We start from the raw sequence: 23,987 nt of genomic DNA on the forward strand, positions 1-23,987 counted from the left end.
GTTCCTCTTCAAGCAGCTTTCAATCTAGTTGTGAGAGTAAATTAATATACATAAAACATATGTTTTATGTATGTACATATGTATGTAAAAATACTCATATACAAAGGATCCAAATGTAAGAATTCAAAGGAGATAAGTAAATTCAGGAAAGCTGCCGGGCGCGGTGGCTCAAGCCTGTAATCCCAGCACTTTGGGAGGCTGAGGCGGGTGGATCACGAGGTCGAGAGATCGAGACCATCCTGGTCAACATGGTGAAACCCCGTCTCTACTAAAGATACAAAAAATTAGCTGGGCATGGTGGCACGTGCCTGTAATCCCAGCTACTCAGGAGGCTGAGGCAGGAGAATTGCCTGAGCCCAAGAGGCGGAGGTTGCGGTGAGCCGAGATCGCGCCATTGCACTCCAGCCTGGGTAACAAGAGCGAAACTCCGTCTCAAAAAAAAAAAAAAAAAAAAAAAATTCAGGAAAGCTTCAAAGAAGGGAAGATTTAGGTGAAGTCCAAAAGAATAGACAGAATTGAATGAGAATGAACCCTTACTAATCTAACTTCATCTTGCCTTTCCAACACATTGTACAATACAAAATCATTAGACTAGGTAAAAGCAATCTATGGCCATACCAACCTGAACATGCCTGATCCCATCTGATCTTGGAATAATAGGTAAAGCAAAAAAAAAAAAAAAAAAAAAAAAAAAAATGCTGGATGTGGTGGCTAATGCCTGTAATCCCAGCATTTCGGGAGGCTGAAGTGGGGGATCTCTTGAGTTCAGGAGTTCAAGACCAGCCTGGGCAACACACCAAAACCCCGTTCTCTAAAAAAAAATACAAAAATTAGCGGGGCATGGTGGCGTACACCTACAGTCCCAGCTACTAAGGAAGCTGAAATGGGAGGATTGTTTGAGCCTGACAGATTGAGACTGCAAGAGCAGTGAGTGTGCCACTGCACTCCAGCCTGGGTGGCATAAAAAAAAGTCATTCCAGATAAGAGAAATCACAGAAATATGAAATAAGAAGAGGAACTAATTAGCCCACATAATGCTTATCGTAGAGATGAGGTTAAATATTTTACATAGGAATAGGTGTCAAATTATATAAATTACAGGAGAGAAAAAAGGCTCCAAAAATTGCATAAGATTTTGACATGACTTTCCAATGTCCCCTATTCATACCTACCAACTATGCATTCGCCATTTGAGAGAAATGTATCAGAACCAATTAAACCAAGGCTCACCTTCAAAACTAGGTGGGCACCCAAATTATAACACAAATTAGAAATTTGTACTTGTCCTTGCATATAAAGCTGTGTTTCATTTTGCCTTTATATTTACTACTCATTGCTTCACGGATTCAGATAATTTTAAAGCCAGGAGGCATTATATTTATAACCCAAATTTTAAATGTCTACATTCCTGAAACATTTGAATATTTGCATAAATGTCATGAAACAAACTAAATTTACTCTGTAAAAAGCACAATTTACCAGATTATTACTACTAGTTGCATTGTGTCAGCATTCTCCTTTAAGAAAAGGAGAAAGGACAGTACTAGGTAGCCCCATTTATTAAGTCAACATTTTAATAAGGCCAGGCACTGTAGCCCACACCTGTAATCCTGGCACTTTGAAAGGTCAAGGATGGAGGACTGCGTAAGTCCAGGAATTTGAGACCCACCAGGCAAACAACAGTGAGATTCCCGTAACTACAAAAAAAGTTATAAATTAGCCAGGTGTGGTGGCGCACATCTGGAGTCCCAGATACTTGGGAGGCTGAGATGGATTACATAAGCCCAGGAAGTAGAGGCTGCAGTGAGCAATGATGGTACAACTGCACTCCAGCTAGGGTGACAGAGGGAGACCCTGTCTCAAAAAAAAAAAAAAAAAAAAAAAAAGTCTTCATCTGTCCCTAGAACTATTTGCCTCCTACTCCTCCAGTTCATTCTTTGTATTTCCAATAGAATATCTTTGAAATGTACGTCTAGTCATTTTACTCAGGTGTTCTTCTTCAGTGGAAGGTAGCTATGCAAGCCCTAGTAGTTTCTATGATATGGTCCCTGCCTGAACCCTGTGTGCTCTTGCACATGTTGCTTTCTAGATCTTGAAATGCTCTGCTTCTCCACAGGTTCCCCCTCTTATCTCCCCTATTACTTATTATAATGCTCCCCTGGCTTTCTTTTGTCTTTTGGTTTTTGTTTTTATCACAATGGTATATACCATAGTTTAAAATCAGATGGTAATACAGGGCTTGTTATGAAAATAGTAATGTTATGAAAATAGTACAAAGTGGTTCAGGCCTCAGAATAGTGGGGACTACAGGTGTAAACTGCACAAATCTTACTATATAGCTTGACTGAATTTTTAGGCATGCATCCAAGGAATTACTATGCAAAATCAAGACACAGAACATCCAGCACCCCAGTAGGTTCTCTCCTGTTCTCTCCCAGTCAATACCAACCCTTAGAGGTCATCACTATTCTAACACCATAAATTAGTTTTGCCTATTTTTGAACCTCATATATAGAGAGTAATGCAGTATTTACCTTTTTTGTGTGTATGTGTGCATGGTAAACTCATTTTTAAGACTAAATTTTATGCATCTTTTCTGTACAGCAAAACCCTGACAGGATTATTATAAATAATTATAATTAGTATATAATATTAATATATTATAATATGTTATCTAATTATTATATTAATATAAGATTATAATTATATTATATTATATTATAATTATTTATAATAATCTTGTCAGGGTTTTAATTATTATTTACAATAATCTTGTCAGGGTTTTGCTGCACAGAGAAGTCTTGAAATTAGGGCCAGTATGATTTTTATTTCCAGAGGCTGGCACAGTGAAATACAAGCCCACCAACAAACGGGCATGTATCTTCCCCCTTGAACTACCTGCCTTGCCAGATGCTTATCTGTCAAAACTAAGCCCAGATGTCAAGTTCTCTCAGATGCCTCCACCAGGCAGCACAGTGGCTCTCGCCTATGATCCCAACGCTTTGGGAGGCTTGAGGCCCGAGGCCAGGCCAGGCTTGTTAACCAGCCTGGGCCACACAGTAAGGCTTCATCTCTGCAAAATAAAAATAAAATTAGCCAGGTGTGGTGGTGCATACCTGTAGTCTCCACTATTCAGGAGGCCTGAACCACCATGCCCAGCTAACAGTACTATCTTCATTAACAAGCCCTGTATTACCAGCTGATTCTAAACTATCTTCATATACCACTGTAATAAAAACAAAAAGCAAAAGACTCAAAAAAGAAGGGGGGAAGCATTAGCCATGGAATATAAGAGAAAAAAAGTCTTAGACCAAAAAAAAAAAGTTAATCATAAAATTTAATTTAAAATCATCTGGATTATTTAGAATTAATGAGAGAGCTCTGAATGTTGAATTTTATTTAACTCTGTTTAACACTTTAGGCAAATAACTTTCCAACTCTAACTTCATATATGGCAGTAGGATAATATCTGTCATCATAAATGAAAAGTGCATGAAGATCATATAAAAATAATTATTTCATGAACAAAACTATTAAATTTTATATATAACCAAAAGACATTCTCAAGTGTTCATAAGTACAGTACTTACTCCCATACTAATCTCTCAGGAATTTATTATCAGCTTCAAGTATTTGAACTAAACAGACAAAACTACATGCTACATTTAAGACTGCTTATTTTTAACTATCATTTAAAACTTTTAAAAGTTGCTGAAAGTTAAATAAAGTTTGAGGTGGATACATTTAATAAAACTCAATCCCTCTCTTTATTTTTTACCCCTGACCTTATAAACATGCAAGCTCTCCATTATTTATACATTTATACATTCATCCAAATATCCAATAGTTACTGAGTACTTAAAATACATTAGGTACTGCACCTATCCTGACACTGGGGATTCAGCAACAGACCTGACAATAAACATGATAATTACATATTATGATAGAGGCTATATATGAATTGTTCAGAATATTGCACAATAGTTAAAGACAAATACCACTTCATATGAGGTGATAAAGGAAGGACTCTTTGAGGCCATCTGAGCTGTGGGCATCAGATATGAGAATGATCCAGACATGTAAAAATTTGTAAATAGGCTTTGCAGGAGAGAAAGTGGCAAATGCAAAGGCTGCAAGCCAGAATAGGTTCTAAGAACAAAAAGATGGCTAGTGTAGCTAGTGTATAGGAGGGAAGAAGTAAATTACTACAGTTGAGGTTGGAGTTTCAAGCAGGAACCAAATTACTTACAGCCCTGTAGACCATTTTAAAGACTACATTTTTAAAAATTAATTATAGACTTTAAAGAAAGGAATAATAAGATCTGATCTGGATTTTAAGAGTACACTGGCCGGGCGCGGTGGCTCAAATCTGTAATCCCAGCACTTTGGGAGGCCGAGGTGGGTGGATCACGAGGTCAAGAGATCGAGACCATCCTGGTCAACATGGTGAAACCCCGTCTCTACTAAAAATACAAAAAAATTAGCTGGGCATGGCGGCGCGTGCCTGTAATCCCAGCTACTCAGGAGGCTGAGGCAGGAAAATTGCCTGAACCCAAGAGGCGGAGGTTGCGGTGAGCCAAGATCGTGCCATTGCACTCCAGCCTGGGTAACAAGAGCGAAACTCCGTCTCAAAAAAAAAAAAAAAAAAAAAAAAAAAAAAAGAATACACTGACTGTGAAACTAGGAAACTACTGCACAGTGTCTTGAAGCAAAAGATGGTGGCAGCGGGGACTAGAGTGGAGGCAATTAAGCAGAAGCTAAAAGACTAAATTGAATACCAAATAGGACTTGGTGACAGATTCTAACTGGAAATAAGAAGATATGGTCAGAAAGTGAGAGAAAGGGAGGAACTGAGGATGTCTCTAAATTTTTCAGTTTAGCAAATAGTGATGCCATTTGCTGTCATGGGAAAGACTAGAGAAGGCCTATCTTGATAGAAGAATCCTTTCCATATGGAATCTCTCCAGATCCTTTCACAAGTCATTACCAAAAGGCAACCATAGCAAACATTAAAAGGCTTTTGCCACAAGGGTAAGATGCTGGGACAACCTACCTTCTTTATAGAAATGAAAGAGACACTGGAAAGCTTTCTCTGTAAAATCTCATTTTGGCACAGTTTTGCTTTCAATGCAGTCCATTATCTAGTACCCCAAGAAACATGTTATAGGCAAGGTTCAAAAGTTTTCCTCAACGTTATTCACAAGACAGTGATGAGCTTAAGAACTCCCCAGGCAGGGTGTGGTGGCTCACACCTGTAATCCCAGCACTTTGGGAGGCCAAGGCAGGCAGATCATCTGAGGTAGGGAGTTCAAGACCAGCCTGACCAACATGCAGAAACCCCATCTACTAAAAAATACAAAAATTAGCCGAGCATGGTGGCAGATCCCTATAATCCCAGCTACTCAGGAGGCTGAGGCAGAACTGCTTGAACCCAGGAGGCAGAGGTTGCCATGAGCCAAGATCACGCCATTGCACTCCAGTCTGGGAAACAGGAGCAAAACTCCGTCTACAAAAAAAAAGAAAAGAATTCCCTAAAACAAAGAGCCTGGCTGGGCACGGTGGCTCACGCCTGTAATTCTAGCACTTTGGGAGGCAGGAGAATCATTTGAGGTCAGAAGTTCGAGACCAGCCTGGAAAACATGGCGAAACCCCATCTCTACTAAAAAATACAAAAATTAGCCAGGTGTGGTGGCACACGCCTGTAGTCCCACCTACTTGGGAGTTGGAGGCAAGAGAATCGCTTGAACCAGGAGGCGGAGGTTGCAGTGAGCCAAGATTGTGCCACTGCACTCCAACCGGGTGGCAGAGCGAGACTCTGTCTCAAAAATAAATAAATAAAATAAATTTCAATAATTGTTTGTTTTATAGAGATAGGGCTTCTCTATGTTGGTCAGACTGGTCTCAAACTCCCGACCTCAGGTGATTCGCCCACCTCATCCTCCCAAAGTGCTGAGATTACAGGTATGAACCACAATGCCTAGTCAATACAAATAAATTTAAGAGTCGTATGTTAATGATTACTAATCCCTAATAAAGAGGGGTGTTAAGGAAAGGCCTTGAATACTAGACATCTTAGAATAGACATGTCTTACGATAGATCTGCCTATAAAAGTAAATTCTCGAGCACCATCTGTCATGGCGGCTGGGCTGTTAGGTTTGACCGCTCGCCGTCTTTGGGCGGCAGCAGCGACGCGAGGGCTCCCGGTCGCCCGCGTCCGCTGGGAATCCACCTTCTCCAGGACTGTGGCCGCCCCACCCACTGAGGCGAGAAAGCGGCCCCCGGAACCGACTGTGGAATGGCAAGAGGACCCAGAACCCGAGGACGATAACTTTTATGAGACGAACCTAGACTCCCATGGTTTTGACAAGGACCCCCTTATAGACCTCTGGAACATGCGAGTTGTCTTCTTCTTTGGTATCTCCATTGCCCTGGTCCTTGGCAGCACCTTTGTTGCCTATCTACCTGACAAGAGGATGGAAGAATGGTCCCGCCGCGAAGCTGAGAGGCTTGTGAAATACCGAGAGGCCAATGGCCTTCCCCTCTTGGAATCCAATTGCTTCGACCCTAGCAAGATCCAGTTGCCAGAGGATGACTAACCAGTTGCTGAGTGGGGCTCAAGAGGCACTGTCTTCCCCAACCCCTGCCTGCCATTCTGACCTCTTCTCAGAGTACCTAATTAAAGAGGCTGATTCAAAGACCTCGAACCTGAAAGAAAAAAAAAAAAAGGAAAAAAAGGAAAAATAAATAAAGAGGCTGAAAGTCTGAAAAAAAAAAAAAAAAGTAAATTCTCTTCTATTGCTGCATAACTCACACACATAACACAAAAGAAACAAACAGAAAGAACTAGTTTTTATCAGGCTTTTATGTCAATAATTAACTACATACCTCTAACTTCCAAGACTTCTTTATTATTAAATGAGAGGACTTACTGGAATGCAGAAAAGACACGAAATTGCTCAACTTAAACACAATGAGGCCCCAAAAGCAAAAGCAGAAGCATAAACAAGCTCAAGGAGAAGCCATGTTTCCTGGATACAGTATCAAAAGAACTGTCAGTCCCACCTTAATCTTCTCAGTACACCATCCAACTACTAACTTTTAGTTCATAAATAAAAATCCCTCCACCACTGCAGCTGTTTAACATTAAAGCTTCTAATTCAAACTCTCAGCATTACTCTAGTGCTGCAAAAACAGATTTTTCTATAGTGACAGCAAAAATAATAATCACTTCCTTAACTTTTCCTGTGATCCAAGCATATAATCAAGTGCCAAAAATCTTCCTTTTCTCATCCTGAGAAAATATGGCTGGCTATTGGTTGGGCATCACCATCCCATCTCTAACTTACTTACACATCTTTCTGGAAGGCAACCCTGAGTGCTGTCACTGTAAAGTCTCACTAAGCACAAAGGGAGACAATGAACAAGAAAAAAACAAACAGCAGCTGTCCAGTTTGGTAAATGGGGAGCTCACTAACCAACAAGTGACGTCACCTCATTTTGCTCATCGCCCAAAATCCGGGTTCATCAATATATTTAGCTCCTATTTGTCAGTGACATGTGAAACTTACGAACTGAAGATCAGTGAGGTGAAAACAATGAAATTAGTGAAACAGTGAGATTAGTGAAAACAGCACCTTTGCAACCACTCAGGTGACTACATATAAGCAGACTAATTTAAAACTGCCCCATTTTTCTCCTTTACAAATAGTAAGATCCGGCTAGGGACACTTTTGAAAGGCTTAACCGAAAATGACAATTCCAAGCTAATGCGAGAAAGTTCACTGGTGAATTTTACAAATTCATAGGAAGGCAAATAAGTGCGCTTCAATAAGGGAGATAAATACTGCATTCCAGAAGGTACTGGCTGTGAAATTCAATTTCCATGTATAGAATGATACACTATGCAAAACCAGTTAACATCACATCATAGGTAGTATAAATCTAACGAAATTTTAAGATAAATACTGAGAAATTGGTGAACAAAATCTTAGTTGGGAGTCAATGTTCTAAAGTATCTTAGATTTGATGGATAAGCAAGATGAAAAGAAATGGAATTGTCAACTGTTCCACTAGCAAACACAATAACCTATAAGTGACCAGGAAATTAAATTCTTTAACACACAATTAGTGAGCACATATTGTAAAATGAGCACAGTGCTAGAGGCACTTATATACTCTCTATTTCCATAGCACTTTGTCCTATAGCACTGCAGCATTTAATATACCATAAGCTAATCATTTATAAATAACATGCATATATACTACTTTTGAACGTATTATGTGCATTATTAAATATACACAAGTTAGAACTATAAACAGAATTTCTAATATTTTATTCCCATCCTCTATGAATAGGCTTACATTCTTTGATACAAATAGACGTTCCTTGACTTACAATGAGATTACCTCCCAATAAACCCATCATAAGTTGAAAATATCATTTAATCAAAAATGTATTTAATACACCAAATTTACTGAACATCATAACTTAGCCTAGCTTAAACATGCTTAGAACACTTAACATAGTAATACTGTTGGACAAAATAATCAAACACAATGTGTTGAAAATCTCATGTAATTTATTGAATACTGTCCTGAAATATGATTTCTGCTGAAAGCTATAGCTTTTTGGCACCATCATAAAGTCAAATCGCAAGTTGGGGACTGTCTACATACACTTAGTAGAGATCACTGACCCAAGCTACGTGATCCTAGAGAGAGGGGTCTTGGCTATCCATTTCCTTAGTGCCTAATTCACAGCCAGCCATTTCGAAAAATCTGCCGAATTAATGAGCAAAAGGACATTTAAAAATGTGAATCCATAACCTAACTTTCTGACACACTATAGTTCATCACCCAGCTACTTAGTGCATATAAATGCCAGATTTTAAAGAAAAGCATTAGAAGAAATTCACCCACTATATTTTATCACTACAATTTAAAACAGGCATCCCCAAACTTTTTACACAGGGGGCCAGTTCACTGTCCCTCAGACCGTTGGAGGGCCAACACATACTGTGCTCCTCTCACTGACCACCAATGAAAGAGGTGCCCCTTCCTGAAGTGCGGCGGGGGCCGGATAAATGGTCTCAGGGGGCCGCATGCGCAGGCCGTAGTTTGGGGATGCCTGATTTAAAAATTAAGAATCATTTTAATTCAGCCAATTCTTACACACACACACACACACACACACACACACACACAGACCACACCTTATAATCCTGTGTCCAGAAAGATGAAAGGAAGCAGAGAAGACAGAAGAATTAAAAAACTAGAGTTTTGCTCTGTTGCCCAGGATGGAGTGCAGTGGCACGATCTCAGCTCACTGCAACCTCTGCCTCCCAGGTTCAAGCGATTCTCCTGTCTCAGCCTCTCAAGCAGCTGGGACTACAGACAACGTGCCACCACACCCAGCTAATTTTTAATAGAGAGAGGTTTTCACCATATTGGCCAGGCTGGTCTCGAACTCCTGATATCATGATCCACCTGCCTCAGCCTCCCAAAGTGTTGGGATTGCAGACTTGAGCCGCCGCAATTTTTTTTTTTTTTTTTTTTTTTTTTTTTTTTTTTTTTAGACGGAGTTTCGCTCTTGTTACCCAGGCTGGAGTGCAATGGCGCGATCTCGGCTCACTGCAACCTCCGCCTCCTGGGCTCAGGCAATTCTCCTGCCTCAGCCTCCTAAGTAGCTGGGATTACAGGCATGCGCCACCACGCCCAGCTAGATTTTTGTATTTTTAGTAGAGACGGGGTTTCACCATGTTGACCAGGATGGTCTCGATCTTTCGACCTCGTGATCCTCCCGCCTCGGCCTCCCAAAGTGCTGGGATTACAGGCTTGAGCCACCGCGCCCGGCAAGCCGCCGCAATTTTTAAGATGTCTTACAGTTAAAAATGATCTTAAAAGATTTTTAAGATGTCTTACAGTTCTAAAATGATCTAAAATGCAACTTAACTTTCACTGAACGTTTTTTGAATGTCGTATTCCAAGCATTTAAAATACATTTTTAAGAATACACAAGCCACAAACTTAGATGCAACAAGGAGGTGAAAACAAGATGAACATGCTGCTCAAATTTCCAGTATCCATGAAGTACAACAGGTAAACTTCCTTAGAAAACATACTCAATATAAACAAGAGTCAAGGCTTTCCTTGTATTCTACTCAAGATATTTAAGAAAGACAGATTCAAGACAAAAAATAAAAACTACCACTAATACATCTCCCTAACAGTGTTTAAATGCACACTTTCAGAAAACATTAAGGTTTAGACAAGTGACAGTCTAGCTAAAAGACTGTGCAAAAATCAATCTTCCTAATTTCTAGGTGCTTCTCAAATATAACTGAAGTCACTAGACTGCCCTTCCACTCAGGTCCAGTAAGTGTTATCTGTCATTAACATAACACTTCGCTTCCAAGGCCCCACTTTGCAAGATAAACTGCCTGCAATTCCATGTTTGTATATGGTAACATATGCCTATTTTTTTTTAATACTACCTTAATTAGAGCTAGGCATTATTTAGTGTTCAACAATTTTAAGTAAAGCCAAGGGAAACAAGTATTTCAGTAGTTTTATCAAGTTTGTTTTGCACACACTGAACTAATGATTGTTTGTCAAATCCTATCTACCCCTACCCCCATTCATTTTATACAATATAAACAAGTAAATGAAACCAATGGATGCAGGTTTTAGCAATTACTTAAGCGCCCAAAAGAGGTTCCAAGCCACTTTTAGCTCTATCAGAAGCTTCATAAACTTTCTATAATGTTACTTAAATTCTATATTAAAGTCTGATATTTACTAAACAGTATCGTGTTTAAAGAGCTACCAAAGAAGGGGGCTTCTGGTTTACATTTAGAGATACAATTTTATCAACTTGCTGTTCTCTTTTGCTTTAATTTTCCTCTAAAGCAAACTGGTAAAATGTAAATTCATTCCAATAGTTACTAATAAGCTCCTAACAAATTTTTCACTACCTCTTCAAATATATGTTTTGAAATTCAAGAGCCAGACACTGTATAAGAAACTGAACAAAAAATGTTCCAGTCAGATCCGTTTAAAATGCAAATTAACTTCATTTGTATTTACAAACGTACAATCTTAGTTTGATAAGAGATTAAGCAGGCTAGAGTTGGATAAAAGTTTAATTTTAGAATTTCCAACGCCAGGTACATCACTGGTATTCACACCCTCAAATTTAAGAAACACTTCTAAACCTTGCAGCTGTAAATCACTTTGACTAATGTCCTCTTTCACGCCTTGTAGAGCCATTGCCCAATTGAGGCCAGACCTGTCAGGCTCAACAGCATCCCGGAAATGACTAGCCTACTAGGGCTGGAAACACATCAAGAATTTGGAATATTTCTCATATTGGGGCAGAGAAAAAAAGTTCAAGTGAGATTGTCCACAAAAACAATCACTATACTGTTTCACGGCGGGGGGGCGGGGAGGAAGACAGACGTAAAAGGCATATTTGTGTTACTCTGGTAAATCCACCACCACCAATACATGTAAATTCTGTATCTTACTGTCAGGTGATGGCCAACTGAACTTATCCCTCTTCCTATATACAAACAAGAGTTCACTTCTCCTGCCTCATTTTGAATACCCGTCTTTTAATCTAATTTTCATTTTATATCCTTAGCTACTAAAAAACCACCTGCAGCATGGCTGATTTCTTGACTTGGAAACCTGTTAACCTAATACCTGGCTCCTAATCTTCTTAATGTTTTTCACTTCTTACCAAGAATATCCATTAAATATCTAAAAGGAATACAAGCCTGCACAGATCTACACGCACTGAAATCCCAGTCATGAAAAATTAAGACATTCCGGCCGTAAACTATGCAATAGACACTTCCAGTTAACGTGTGCTTTAGTGATCATGGACAGAGAGTATCAGTGAGCCGCAGGGGGCTGGGGCTGCCAACAATATACTGTGCCTCACAGCCAATAAGCAGCAGGCCGGGACTGGCAGCTAGACCAGTCTCTAAAGGGAGCTTTAATACAATATGTGAATGCTGGACTTCCCAGTGCCATTTCATGGAGAGGGTCGGAACGAGAACTGGGAATCAAGTGCAGTCAAAGGCTCTGGTCAACGTCGGAGGAGATGAAACCCAACACCAGGTCTGGTGGCAAAGCCAGCTGTCCGGTTTCATCTCACCTCAAACGCAACTTCATTTCAGGTCGCTGTTATCAAAGTCAGCCGCTCAAACGGTGAAGGGTGGCAGGAGTGAACGGCCGCCGTCCCCAAGAGACTGGCACAGGCCCTCGGACAAGCAAGGACTCCCCAGACGGGAAGGGGCTTCCAGGAGCAGAGAGGAGCGCTTGGCAGCCGCCTCCTCGCCCCCTTCCAGCTAGGGCTGTTAGGAACGAGGTTAGGATGTTGTTGGAGGCTTTTATGAAGGAATGGTAGGAGAAAGATGGCAGTGAAGGATGAGGGGCGCTGCAAGGGCTGGAGCCGCCCAGGAAAACGGGGAGAGGAGGACTGCCCTGACACATCCAAGACGACAACGCCCCCGGAGACCACAGGCACTGCCCGCCGGCGCCCGCCGCCCCTCTCCCAGGGCGAGCTTCGCCCCTTCCCGCACGGTCCCAATTCCCAAACGCTGCTGCCCCCCCGCCCTCTCGCCCCCATCACCCTCCCCGCGGTCCGCCGCCTTCCCCTTCCGCCTCGGGCGCCCCACGCCCGCCACCGCCCCTCTCCTCCCCGGTCACCCACCCTCCGGGCCGCCCGCCGCCGGCCTCCCCGGCAGCCCGCCCAGACCCCTCCCCCTCACCTCTCCTCAGCGCCTCCTCGTAGCTGAGGAATCCGATCCGTGACTCCTTGGCGCCCATGCTCCCCACATCCCCTCGGCCGGGGGTCGGAGCCGGATCTCGCCCCCACCCCCCTCCCGCCTTCTCCTCGGCGTCCCTGGGTGACGGTGTCGGCGTCCCCCACCCCCACCTCCCCCCACACTAACAAGTGCGGCTTCTGCCCCGGCGGCTCCTCCCGGTCGCCGCCACCGCCTCCATGCCGGATCACGTGACCCGCGTCCACCCCGCCCCCTTTCCCTCCCTCCTACTCCGCCCTTCTCTCCCCTCCCTCCTCTTCCCTCCTCACGCCCTCTTCCCTCCCCCGCCCCCTCCCGCCAGCCCCGCCGAGGGTCACGGGACCCGAGGCCTGGGTCTGTTCCGGGTAATGGCCGCCCAGGGCCGCCTGCTCCGCCCCGCCCCGCCCCACGCTAACCGCGCGCAGGAGCGGTGGGGAGGGGGACGCGTCGCCGCACGTCACGCGTCATCCCAACTTCTGGCCAATCCAAGCCGCGCGGTCCGCCCGGGCGCCTCCGCCGGCGGCAGCAGGCGGTGACTTCCGGGGCGCTTGAGGACGACCCCGCCCGCCCGCGCGTTCTCGCGCTCCGTGCGGGAGGTGGAGGGGTGGTCCGGGCTGCTGACAGTCAGTGTGGCGGCGGCCGGGGCCCAACGTGGAGGGTCGCGGGATCTTAGGGAGCCGGGTTCTGAGGGATGCGGCATGCGGCCCGGGAGAAACAGGAGTGGGCAGGCAGGGAACTCCCAGCGTCAGGGAGGGCGTTGTGAAAGTGAGGGAGAACCGCCAGGCTTTCCGCCCTCCTAGCGGGAGAGCCCTGAGGACGTGAACCTGGTCACGAAGGGGATCTGCCTTTTCGGGTCGGCCGGCCGGCCCGGCGCGCCTTCTCCGCCTGGGCCTGCCTCTGGCGCGCGTTCTCTGGGAAGCGCTGTGCAAAAGGCTTCTTATCCCCGCCCAGAGCTTCTCCCCCAGAAACAGGAGGGCTACAAGGCTTGAGTGCAGTCGTTGGGGTTTCTTTTTTTTTTTTTAATCTATGGTAAAATATACGTAACAAAATGTACCATTTTCACCATTTCTAAGTGAGTTCAGTGGCATTGAGAACATTGACGTTCCTGGGCATCCATTGCCACGTCCCATTTCCCACCGTTTTTCATCTTGCAAAAGTGTGTCTCTTAAACGGTAACTCCCCATTCTCCCTCCCACTGGTCGGTGGCAACCCCCGTCCTAGTCTCCCGGTTTCACTACTCTGAAGTATTGCTTCTGAGTGGAACCCCGCAATCTTTCTCTTCTGCGACTGGCGTATTTCACTTGGCATCGTGAGCCTTCCAGGTCCCTGGCGCGGCAGCACGTGTCTGCTCTCCCAGTCCACCTCGCCGTTTCCCAAAGAATGGGAAGCAGGGATGGGAACAGCTGTTTGTGCGCCGGTGTTTAGAACGGCATTCGTTATTCACCAGAGCCAAAAAGTGAACACACGTAGAGCCATAAATGGAGAAACCAAATGGGATATATATGTACAGTGGAATTCAGTTTGCTTTAGTTTGTCTTCAACTTACAATCACAGAATAAAGCTTCTGGAAAAGAAAGCAATATTGAAAAAGTCACCAATTGGATTGCATTAGACTCAAGGTGCCAGTCAGGTGATTTAGGGCCAGGGAAAGGTTATTAGGTCCTAAAACCAACAGATTCTAATATACCCTGCTAGAGAAAGAAGGTAATATTCTGTGTTTTTCTTTTTTTGAGACGGATTTTCGCTCTTGTCAGGTGCCCAGGCTGGAGTGCAATGGCGCGATACCGGCTCACCGCCACCTCCGCCTCCCGGGTTCAAGTGATTCTCCCGCCTCAGCCTCCTGAGTAGCTGGGATTACAGGCACATGCCACCACACCCAGCTAATTTTTGTATTTTTAGTAGAGATGGAGTTTCTCCACGTTGGTCAGGTCGATCTCAAACTCCCGATCTCCGGTGATCCGACCGCCTCGGCCTCCCAAAGTGCTAGGATAACAGGCGTGAGCTACTGCGCCCGGTGAATATTCTGTGTTTTTTCTACTCACCTTTCCTGGCAAACCAGATCAGCAGCGTGGCATTAGTCACAGCGCTGCCCTTTCCAGTTCACTGTAAGCCAGTTAATTTTAAGACCTCAGATTAGCTGCATTACTGAAAGGCCATGAATCAGGGATTTGGGAATAAATTTCAAAGCCTTTAATTTCCAGGTCATTAGCTCGGTGTAGACAGACATTAGACAAAACACCTCAGTCATCTTCAGCCTGCAGAGAGCAAGTTCCAAGTTAGATTATGGTAATTAATGGGAAGTGAATCTTATGAAAGGGCCCAGCTGTGAGGGGAAAAAACCCTCAAGAGTTCAATTGCAACATATACTACACATTATTACTATCCTAAACAATCAGTACCTATAGATGGCCTTGCTATGCAAAGGATAGGCTTGGGTGTTTACCCACTTGATTTGCAGTGGAGTTGGGAGCAAATTCATGGATCTGTTTATGGCACTTACCCACTTGAAAGATGGGACTAGAGTTGCACCTTAGAGATAGCAATGATAACAAAATACTCAGGAAATAATAGAATATGACCTCCTGTGTTGTTTTCCCATGGGGTGCATTCTAAGAGATACGTGGAGCTGTTTTCTTATGGTGCAAATACCATTGACTACTTACATGAACCTAAATGGTATATCCTGCAGCACAGCTAGGCCTATTGCTCCTAGGCTACAAACCTGCATGTTACTGTACGAATGCTGTAGGTAATTTTAACAATGGTATTTGTGTATCTAAACAGAGAAAAGGTACAGTTTAAAAAACAGTGTAGGCCGGGCGCGGTGGCTCACGCCTGTAATCCCAGCACTTTGGGAGGCCAAGGCGGGTGGATCAGGAGGTCAAGAGATCGAGACCATCCTGGTCAACATGGTGAAACCCTGTCTCTACTAAAAATACAAAAAATTAGCTGGGCATGGTGGCGTGTGCCTGTAATCCCAGCTACTCAGGAGGCTGAGGCAGGAGAATTGCCTGAACCCAGGAGGCGGAGGTTGCGGTGAGCTGAGATCGCGCCATTGCACTCCATTGGGTAACAAGAGCGAAACTCCGTCTCAAAACAAACAAACAAACAAACAAAAAACAGTGTAATCTTACGTGACTGCCATCATATATGTGGTCCTCCTTTGAAATGCATGATTGCAGTGCATGACTGTATGAACTTATTATAAAGTAAGATTTACAGCAATACCAACATATATGAACTTTCAAGATTTCCTCCTTAAGTTTCAGGCCTGGAATCCCTTTAAGGCCATAAAAATTTCCACTCCATCATAAAATTTGTCATGGATTAAGCACTTCTAAAAATTGTTGAGTTGAGATAGCAGACTAAGAAATACGATTTTTCCTTTGTCTGAGTTAAATTAAGCATATTATTGAAGCCAGTGAAGCAGATAGTTATGTCTGTTGGGAATTTTAAATGTTAAACTCAGATTAAAACCTGCATTTTGGTTTGTATTACACAGTAGCAGGCAGTCAAATGTTAAATATCCCTCTAAAACTTAAAATTGATACAGTACTTAAGTCGAGTAATGTACAAAGTCTGAAATCTACTTGTCATGCTGAAAGGAATTCTATTAATCTTTTAGTTTGTTCAATTTCATTATATTTTACTTAATCCATTGAAGAGTTGGCCAGCCACCTCACTTTTAAGTACTCAGTTATACTTAGGAGACCATTGCTTTAACTATAATTACATGCCTACAAAAGGCTTATCCATATAAAGATTTAAAGCACTAGAGATTGGCATGTAATTTCTGCTTCCAGCTGGGCAACCTAAATGACAGTGTTCCTCAGTTTCCACTCACAGAGAAATGACATAAGAATAGGTCAGTCATTTTAGTACTTACCAAAGAATCTTAGGTAAGCTAGAGAAAGGGAGGTCAATAAAGAGGTGGAAAAGCACCTGATTTATGTATAACTTCATTGCCACAACATGAGACCAACACTCTATGAAGTGTGACTATACATTAAGAGGACTGATTTTTCAGTATTATGGACTTGTTACCTTGCAATGAAACAGCATGAGGATGTGGTCACATGTCTTGTATTTTTATTTACAGTAAAGCACTTGAAGCTTTTTTTTTTTTTTTTTTTTTTTTTAGACAGGGTCTTGCTTTGTCACCCAGGCTGGAGTGCAATGGCACAATCAGAGCTCACTGCAATTTTGACCTGCTGGGCTCAAGCAATCCTCCCACCTCAGTCTCCCAAGTAGCTGGGACTACAGGCATGCGCCACAACACCTGGCTAATTTTTATATTTTCCATAGAGTCAGAGTTTCATCATGTTGTCCAGTCTGGTCGTGAACTCCTGGGCTCAAGTGATCTGCTTGCCTTAGTCTCCCAAAATGCTAGGATTATGCATGTGAGCCACCACACCCGACCCAAAGCTATTTTTGTACAAGTAATACATGCTCATTTTCCATTAGTACACAATTATATAATGTAAAAGATCACTTCCAAAATATTGAAAGAATGACTAAAGACACGTCATTCTCTAATCTGCAGTTAAAGAAATTTATCCTTTCTTGCCGGACACGGTGGCTCAAGCCTGTAATCCCAGCACTTTGGGAGGCTGAGGCGGGTGGATCACGAGGTCAAGAGATCGAGACCATCCTGGTCAACTTGGTGAAACCCTGTCTCTACTAAAAATACAAAAAATTAGCTGGGCATGATGGCGCATGCCTGTAATCCCAGCTACTCAGGAGGCTGAGGCAGGAGAATTGCCTGAACCCAGGAGGCGGAGGTTGCGGTGAGCCGAGATCGCACCATTGCACTCCAGCCTGGGTAACAAGAGCGAAACTCCGTCTCAAAAAAAAAAAAAAAAAAGAAAGAAAGAAATTTATCCTTTCTGTTTATCATTCTTTTAAAAGTGCTGGCTGATCACAGTGGCTCACACCTGAACTGTAATACCAGTGCTTTGGAAGGTCAAGGCAAGAGGATTGCTTAAGATCAGGAGTTTGAGATAAAAAGTACCATCCCCTAAGAGTTTAAGACACACAAGATACCTAAAGTAAAAGTAAGACTAGGAAAGAAAACATTATGATAACTTTTAACTTATACTTACCTTGGAAATTTTCTTTTTGTTTTACTACAATCTATGCGTGGCACACAAACTACTACTCACTGATTTTGTGAGTTAAAGTTTACCCTATGTTATATTCCTGTATTGCCCTTCTTTTAATAGTCAGTAATTGTAGTATAATTTGAAAACTCATTTTTTTTTTAAGACAGAGTCTCTCTCTGTCGCCCAGGCTGGAATCCAGTGGTGCAATCTCAGCTCACTACAACCTCCACCTCCCAGGTTCAAGTGAGTCTCCTGCCTCAGCCTAGTGAGTGGCTGGGATTACAGGCACCCACCACCACACCCAGCTAGCTAATTTTTGAATTTTCAGTAGAGAAGGAGTTTCACTGTGTTGGCCAGGCTGGTCTCGATATTCTGACTTCGTGATTCACCTGCCACGGCCTCCCACAGTGTTAGGATTACAAGTGTGAGCCACCACGCCTGGCCAATTGAAAACTCTTTTAAAAAAAGTTTTACAGTGGGCATAAGGATGGGATTAATCATTAGAGTCTTAAAAGGAGCTAGGAAATGCAGCATATGATTTATGATTCTAGGTTAAGATAAAACTTTTTTGCTTGGTGCTACTAACACAATTAACATCTTTAAAAATCCCAATGTTTTCTTCAAAACAGATTTGAAAGCTATAAAATAACACTTGGTTAAAAGTGTTTTGGCAGGCCAGGCATGGTGTTTCATGCCTGTAATCCCAGCACTTTGGGAGGCCAAGGCAGTAGGATTGCTTGGACCAAGGAGTTTGAGATCAGCCTAAGCAACACACAGAGACCCTGTCTTTACAAAAAATAAAAATTTAAAAACTAGCCATTGAAAAAAAAATTTTTAATTAGCTGGGCACACTGGTGTGCCTCTGTAGTCTCAGCTACTCAGTAACCTGAGGTAGGAGGATCACTTTAGCTTGGGAGTTAGAGGATACAGTGAGCCATGATTGTGTCACTGCACACTCAAGCCTGGGCAACAGAGTGAGACGCTGCCTCAAAAAAAAGAAAAAAAGAAAAAAAGGTGTTTTGAAAACTCTGTGTAGTCACTGGTGTTCTGGTGGGAGGGAAGCAAAGAGAATGAAATCTGGGTTTCTTAGAAAGAGGAAGGAAATTCACGTAAGAAAGAGGAAGTTGGCAAGCTCCTCACTCATGCCTATTTAATATCTTCCCACTACCCTAACAATTTAGTATAAATGTTGCAAATAGTTTATTTTAATATTCATAAAGCACTTTTTGTGTGCTAACCCCTGGGAAATACAAAGATGATTTTTTTCTTTTTAAGTTGCTTAGCCAGGTACAGTGGCTGGCTCGGAAATTACACTCCTGTATGTAATCCTGGCACTTTCGGAGGCTGAGGCAAGAGGATTGATTGAGGTCAGAAGTTCACGAACAGCCTAGGCAACATTGCAAGACCTTGTCTCTGGAAAAAAAAAAAATGTAATTAGCTAGGTACAGTGGTGTGTGCCTTCAGTCCCAGTTGCTTGGGAGGCTGAAGTGGGAAAAGCACTTGAATCCAGAGGTTTGAGGCTGCAGTGAGCTATGATCATGCCAGTGCACTTCAGCCTGGGTGACAGAGTGAGACTCTGTCTTTAAACATAAAATAAAATTAAATAATAATAAGAAAAATCTCTAGAAAATACTATAGGCCAGGCATGGTGGCTCACACCTATAATCCCAGCACTTTGGGAGGCTGAGGCAGGTGGATCACAAGGTCAAGAGATCAAGACCATCCTGGCTTACATGGTGAAATCTGGCTCTACTAAAAATACAAAAATTAGCTGGGCGTGGTGGCGTGCACCTGTAGACCCAGCTACTTCGGAGGCTGAGGCAGGAGAATCACTTGAACCCAGGATGCAGAGGTTGCAGTGAGTCAAGATGGTGCCACTGCACTCTAGGCTAGTGACAAGAGCAAGACTCTATCTTAAAATGAAAGTACTGCCGGGCGCGGTGGCTCACGCCTGTAATCCCAGCACTTCGGGAGGCCGAGGCAGGTGGATCACGAGGTCAAGAGACCGAGACCATCCTGATCAACATGGTGAAACCCCGTCTCTACTAAAAATACAGAAAATTAGCTGGGCATGGTGGCGCGTGCCTGTAATTCCAGCTACTCAGGAGGCTGAGGCAGGAGAATTACTTGAACCCAGGAGGTGGAGGTTGTGGTGAGCCGAGATTGCACCATTGCACTCCAGCCTGGGTAACAAGAGCGAAACTCCGTCTCAAAAAAAAAAAGAAAAGAAAAGAAAAGAAAAATGAAAGTACTATATTACAGAATGTTATAGGAACGTAGAATATGGACAAGCATTTGTCCAGACTGAAGGAGTGGGAGGAGGGCAGGAAGCCTGGGGAATGTGCATCCTGAAGAATAAATAAAAAATCAGACATTCATTTACTCTAACAAATCCAGTGTGCCTACTCTGTGGCAAGCATTGTTCTAGGTGCTGAAGATACAGAATTGATCAAAATAAAAATTCCTGCTCTCATGGAATTTACATTCTAGTAGGAAAAGGGAGACTAACTAAGTATAATAGTACATCAGTTGTTATACAGAAAAAAATTGCAGAGAAAGGAGGCAAGAAGTGCTGAGACGAAGACTGTAATTTAAAACTAGAATGGGGCTGGGCATAGGTGGCTAACACTTTTGATGCCAACACTTTGGGAGGCCTAGGCGGGAGGATTCCTTGAGTCCAGTAGTTTGAGACCAGCCTGGGAAACATAGCAAGAGCCTGTCTCTACAAAAAATAAAATAACACAAAATTTGGCTGGGTGTGGTGACATGTGCCTGTATTCCCAGCTGCTTGGGAGGCTGAGGTGGGAGGATGACTTGAGCCCTGGAGGTCAAGGCTGCAGTAAGCCATGATCACGCCACTGCACTCCAGCCTGGATGACAGAGCAAGACTCTATCTCAAAAAAATAAAATAAAAATAAATAAAAATAGAGTGGTCAGAGAGGAGCAGAAAGGGTGACACTTAAGCCAAAATCGGATGGAGATTATGGAGCAGACCTTGTGGACATCCAAAGGAAGGTTGTCCGAGGAATGAGGCAGGAGCACTTCTCTCAGGTGTAAGGGCCAGCAAGGAAGCAAGTATACCTGCAACAGTGAGAGAAGGGGATGGGGTCAGATCCTCCTTAACGACTTTGGCTCTTGCGTGCAAAATGGGAAGCTGTCACAGGTTTTGGAATGGAGAAGAGATCTGTCATCTTTTTTTTGAGATGGAGGCTTGCTCTGTCTCGGAGCCTGGAGTGCAGTAGCGCGATCTTGGCTCACCGCAATGTCTGCCTCCCAGGTTCAAGCAATTCTCCCACCTCAGCCTCCCGAGTAGCTGGGATTACAGGTGTGCGCCACCGCACCTGGCTAATTTTTGCATTTTTAATAGAAACGAGGTTTCCTCATGTTGGCCAGGCTGGTCTCAAACTCCTGACCTCAGGTGATCTGCCTGCCTCAGCCTCCCAAAGTGCTGAGATTACAGGTGTGAGCCACTGTGCCGGCCTGTCATCCATTTTTAAAGGATATCTCTGACTGCTGCTTTGAAAGTGGACTGGAATGAGGGGAGAAGGAACAAAAAGGTAAACACAGGGAGTCCAATTGGGGGCAACTGCATTAATCTAGGCAGTGAGGGGTAAGGGGTGAGAGGTTGGGTCCCAGGTATTATTTTGAAAGAACAGCCAACAGGATTAGAGTGGTATGGATGAGAAAATATTTAAAGATAACTCCAAACTTAGTGACCTATGTAACTAGTTCAGAATTGCTACTCATTGAGATGAAGATAACAGGAGGAGGAGGTTCGTGGGTCAAGATCAAAAGCAGAGCTTTGGACATTTTACATTCGAGATGTCAATTAGACACCCAAGTGGAGAGGTTAAATAGAGAGTTAGATATTTAAGTCTGAAGTTAGAAAAGGTACAGGCTGGAGAAACAGGTTGAGGAGTCATTAGAGATTGATGGTATTGCAAGCTGTAAGACCATGATGGGTGCAGTAGCTCGTGCCTGTAATCCCAGCTCTTTGGGATGCTGAGGCGGGAGGATCACTTGTGGCCAGGGGTTTAAGACCAGCCTGGGCAACATAAGTAGACCTAGTCTGTACAAGAAATAAAAGTTTAAGCCGGGCGCAGTGGCTCACGGCTGTAGTCCCAACACTTTGGGAGGTTGAGGTGGGTGGATCACCTGAGGTCGGGAGTTCAAGATCAGCCTGACAAACATGGAGAAGCCCCATCTCTACTAATAATACAAAATTAGCCAGCCATGGTAGTGCATGCCTGTATTCCCAGCTACTCGGAAGGTTGAGGCAGTAGAATTGCTTGAACCTGGGAGGCAGAGGTTGCAGTGAGCTGAGATGGCTCCAGCCTGGGCAACAAGAGCGAAACCCCATCTCAAACAAAAGAAGAAGTAAAAGTTTACAAATTAGCTTGATAAGGTGGCACCCACCTGCAATCCCAGCTCTTTGGGATGCTTAGGCAGGAGGATTTCTTGAGCCCAGGAGTTCAAGACCAGCCTGGCCAACATAGCAAAACCTCATCTCTACAAAAACATTTTAAAAAGCCGGTGTGGTGGCATGTGCCTATAGTCCTAACTGCTTGGGAGGCTGTGGTGGGAGGATGACGAACCTGGAAGGTAGAGGCTGCAGTGAGCTGAGATCGCTCCACTGCACTTTAGCCTGGATGACAGAAACAGAGCCAGACCCTGTCAAAAAAAATGGAGTGAGGGAAGGAGGGAAGGAAGAAGGGAAGGAATGGAGGAAAGGAGAAGGGAGAGAGGGAAGGAGGGAAGGATTATAAGCAGTTGACAAATGCTTTCAGGTAGATTTTAAGAGATTTATTGGTTTTAGTCAGTTTTCTGTTTTACTGCAATCTGGGGGCTATCAATGTGCAATACTTGACAGGAAGTTCTGAGCAACCTCAAAATTTGTTCTAAAAGAATGTGTTTGGGTAAAGTAAGATAATCAAGGGTTAAAAGTAGGTCTCTGTGGGCTGGGTGCAGTGGTTCACACCTGTAGTAATCCCAGCACTTTGGGAGGCTGAGGCAGGTGGATCACTTGACGTCAGGAGTTTTGAGACCAGCCTGGCCAACACCGTGGAACCCCATCTTTATAAAAGAAAAAAAAAAAAAAAAGAAAGTACATCTCTGCCTATGCATGAACTTCAGCCCGGGTGTCACTCAGAGATTATTGGGGCCCAAACTTTTGTGCACATTAGTAGATAATATTAACAAACAATTTCATGCAAAAATCTAAGGGATACAAAGTTGTCCCCAGAAAATCCATAGAGAATGAGTTCAAATTTCCCCCACTGAGACTAACTCTCCCCTATTATAGTAGCTCAGACTGTGTGCTAGTCTCATGGGCAACCTTTCTGGAAAAGGGTGCTAACTTATCCCAAATCTTCTAGTTTTTGCCTGAGTGAAACGAAAATGAAGGTGGGCAAAGTGAAATTCTCATTAAGTCACTGTGTGCATTTATTAGCTGCACCCAATTTTGTATTGTACAAACACTAATATAAGGATCTTCCATTCTAGTGACTGTCTCCTCAAAAGAGAAAGCCTAGGAGGGGAACAGCGTTTTCTCCACCCCCAATATTCCATCCCTCACGGATTTTTTTTTTAATACAGGGTCTCACTCTGTTGCCCAGGCTGGAGTGCAGTGGTGCAGTCACAGCTCACACCAGCCTCGAGCTCCCAGGCTCAAGTGATTCTCCCACCTCAGCCTCCTGAGTAGCTGGGACCACAGGCACACACCACCTGACCTGGCTAATTTGTTTATTTTTTTGTAGAGACAGGGTTTTACTATGTTACCCAGACTGCTTTTGAACTTCTGGGCTCAAGTGATCCTCCGTCTTTGGCCTCCCAAAGTGCTGGGATTACAGCCATGAGTCACTGTGCCTTATTGATCAATTATTCTTCTGAAATGCTAAATTAATAATCAGAACCACTTTCCAGCTACAGTATGCGTTGCTTTGCTTACACGAGTGTACCTGCGCTACTGTGATTCTGGGTTGTCATTGCTTCATAAGAAATTACTGCGGCCGGGCGCGGTGGCGCAAGCCTGTAATCCCAGCACTTTGGGAGGCCGAGGCGGGTGGATCACGAGGT

The 23,987-nt window shown here is 43.6% G+C and overlaps 2 protein-coding genes across 6 annotated transcripts in view; one reads left to right on the plus strand and one right to left on the minus strand.

The window, feature by feature from the left end:
- The window catches only part of USP32 (ubiquitin specific peptidase 32), a 248,004-nt gene extending 234,980 nt beyond the window's left edge, over nt 1-13,024 (minus strand). For 3 of the 5 annotated variants that reach the window (XR_012514504.1, XR_012514505.1, XM_039475925.2), the window contains exon 1: nt 12,778-13,022. Coding sequence is in view for 2 of the 5 variants with exons in the window: in XM_039475925.2 (XP_039331859.2) it covers nt 12,778-12,835 (58 nt within the window). In the remaining 3 variants the exon portion in view is untranslated. Of the gene's footprint in view, nt 1-12,777 lie in introns of all 5 variants that reach the window. The other 2 variants (XR_012514506.1, XM_039475926.2) reach the window with 2 other exon arrangements.
- Nucleotides 6,129-6,786, plus strand: LOC101035051 (NADH dehydrogenase [ubiquinone] 1 beta subcomplex subunit 11, mitochondrial). The gene has a single exon (XM_003929076.4). The coding sequence runs from the start codon at nt 6,136-6,138 to the stop codon at nt 6,595-6,597; it is 462 nt and encodes a 153-aa protein (XP_003929125.3). The 5' UTR covers nt 6,129-6,135; the 3' UTR covers nt 6,598-6,786.
- Nucleotides 13,025-23,987: the final 10,963 nt, after the last annotated feature.

The sequence above is a fragment of the Saimiri boliviensis genome, chromosome 17, assembly GCF_048565385.1.
Source record: "Saimiri boliviensis isolate mSaiBol1 chromosome 17, mSaiBol1.pri, whole genome shotgun sequence".
Lineage (NCBI taxonomy): Eukaryota > Metazoa > Chordata > Mammalia > Primates > Cebidae > Saimiri > Saimiri boliviensis.

Coding starts and splice junctions, on each gene's coding strand:
- LOC101035051 (XM_003929076.4), top strand. CDS start 6,136: ATGGCGGCTGGGCTGTTAGGTTTGACCGCTCGCCGTCTTTGGGCGGCA.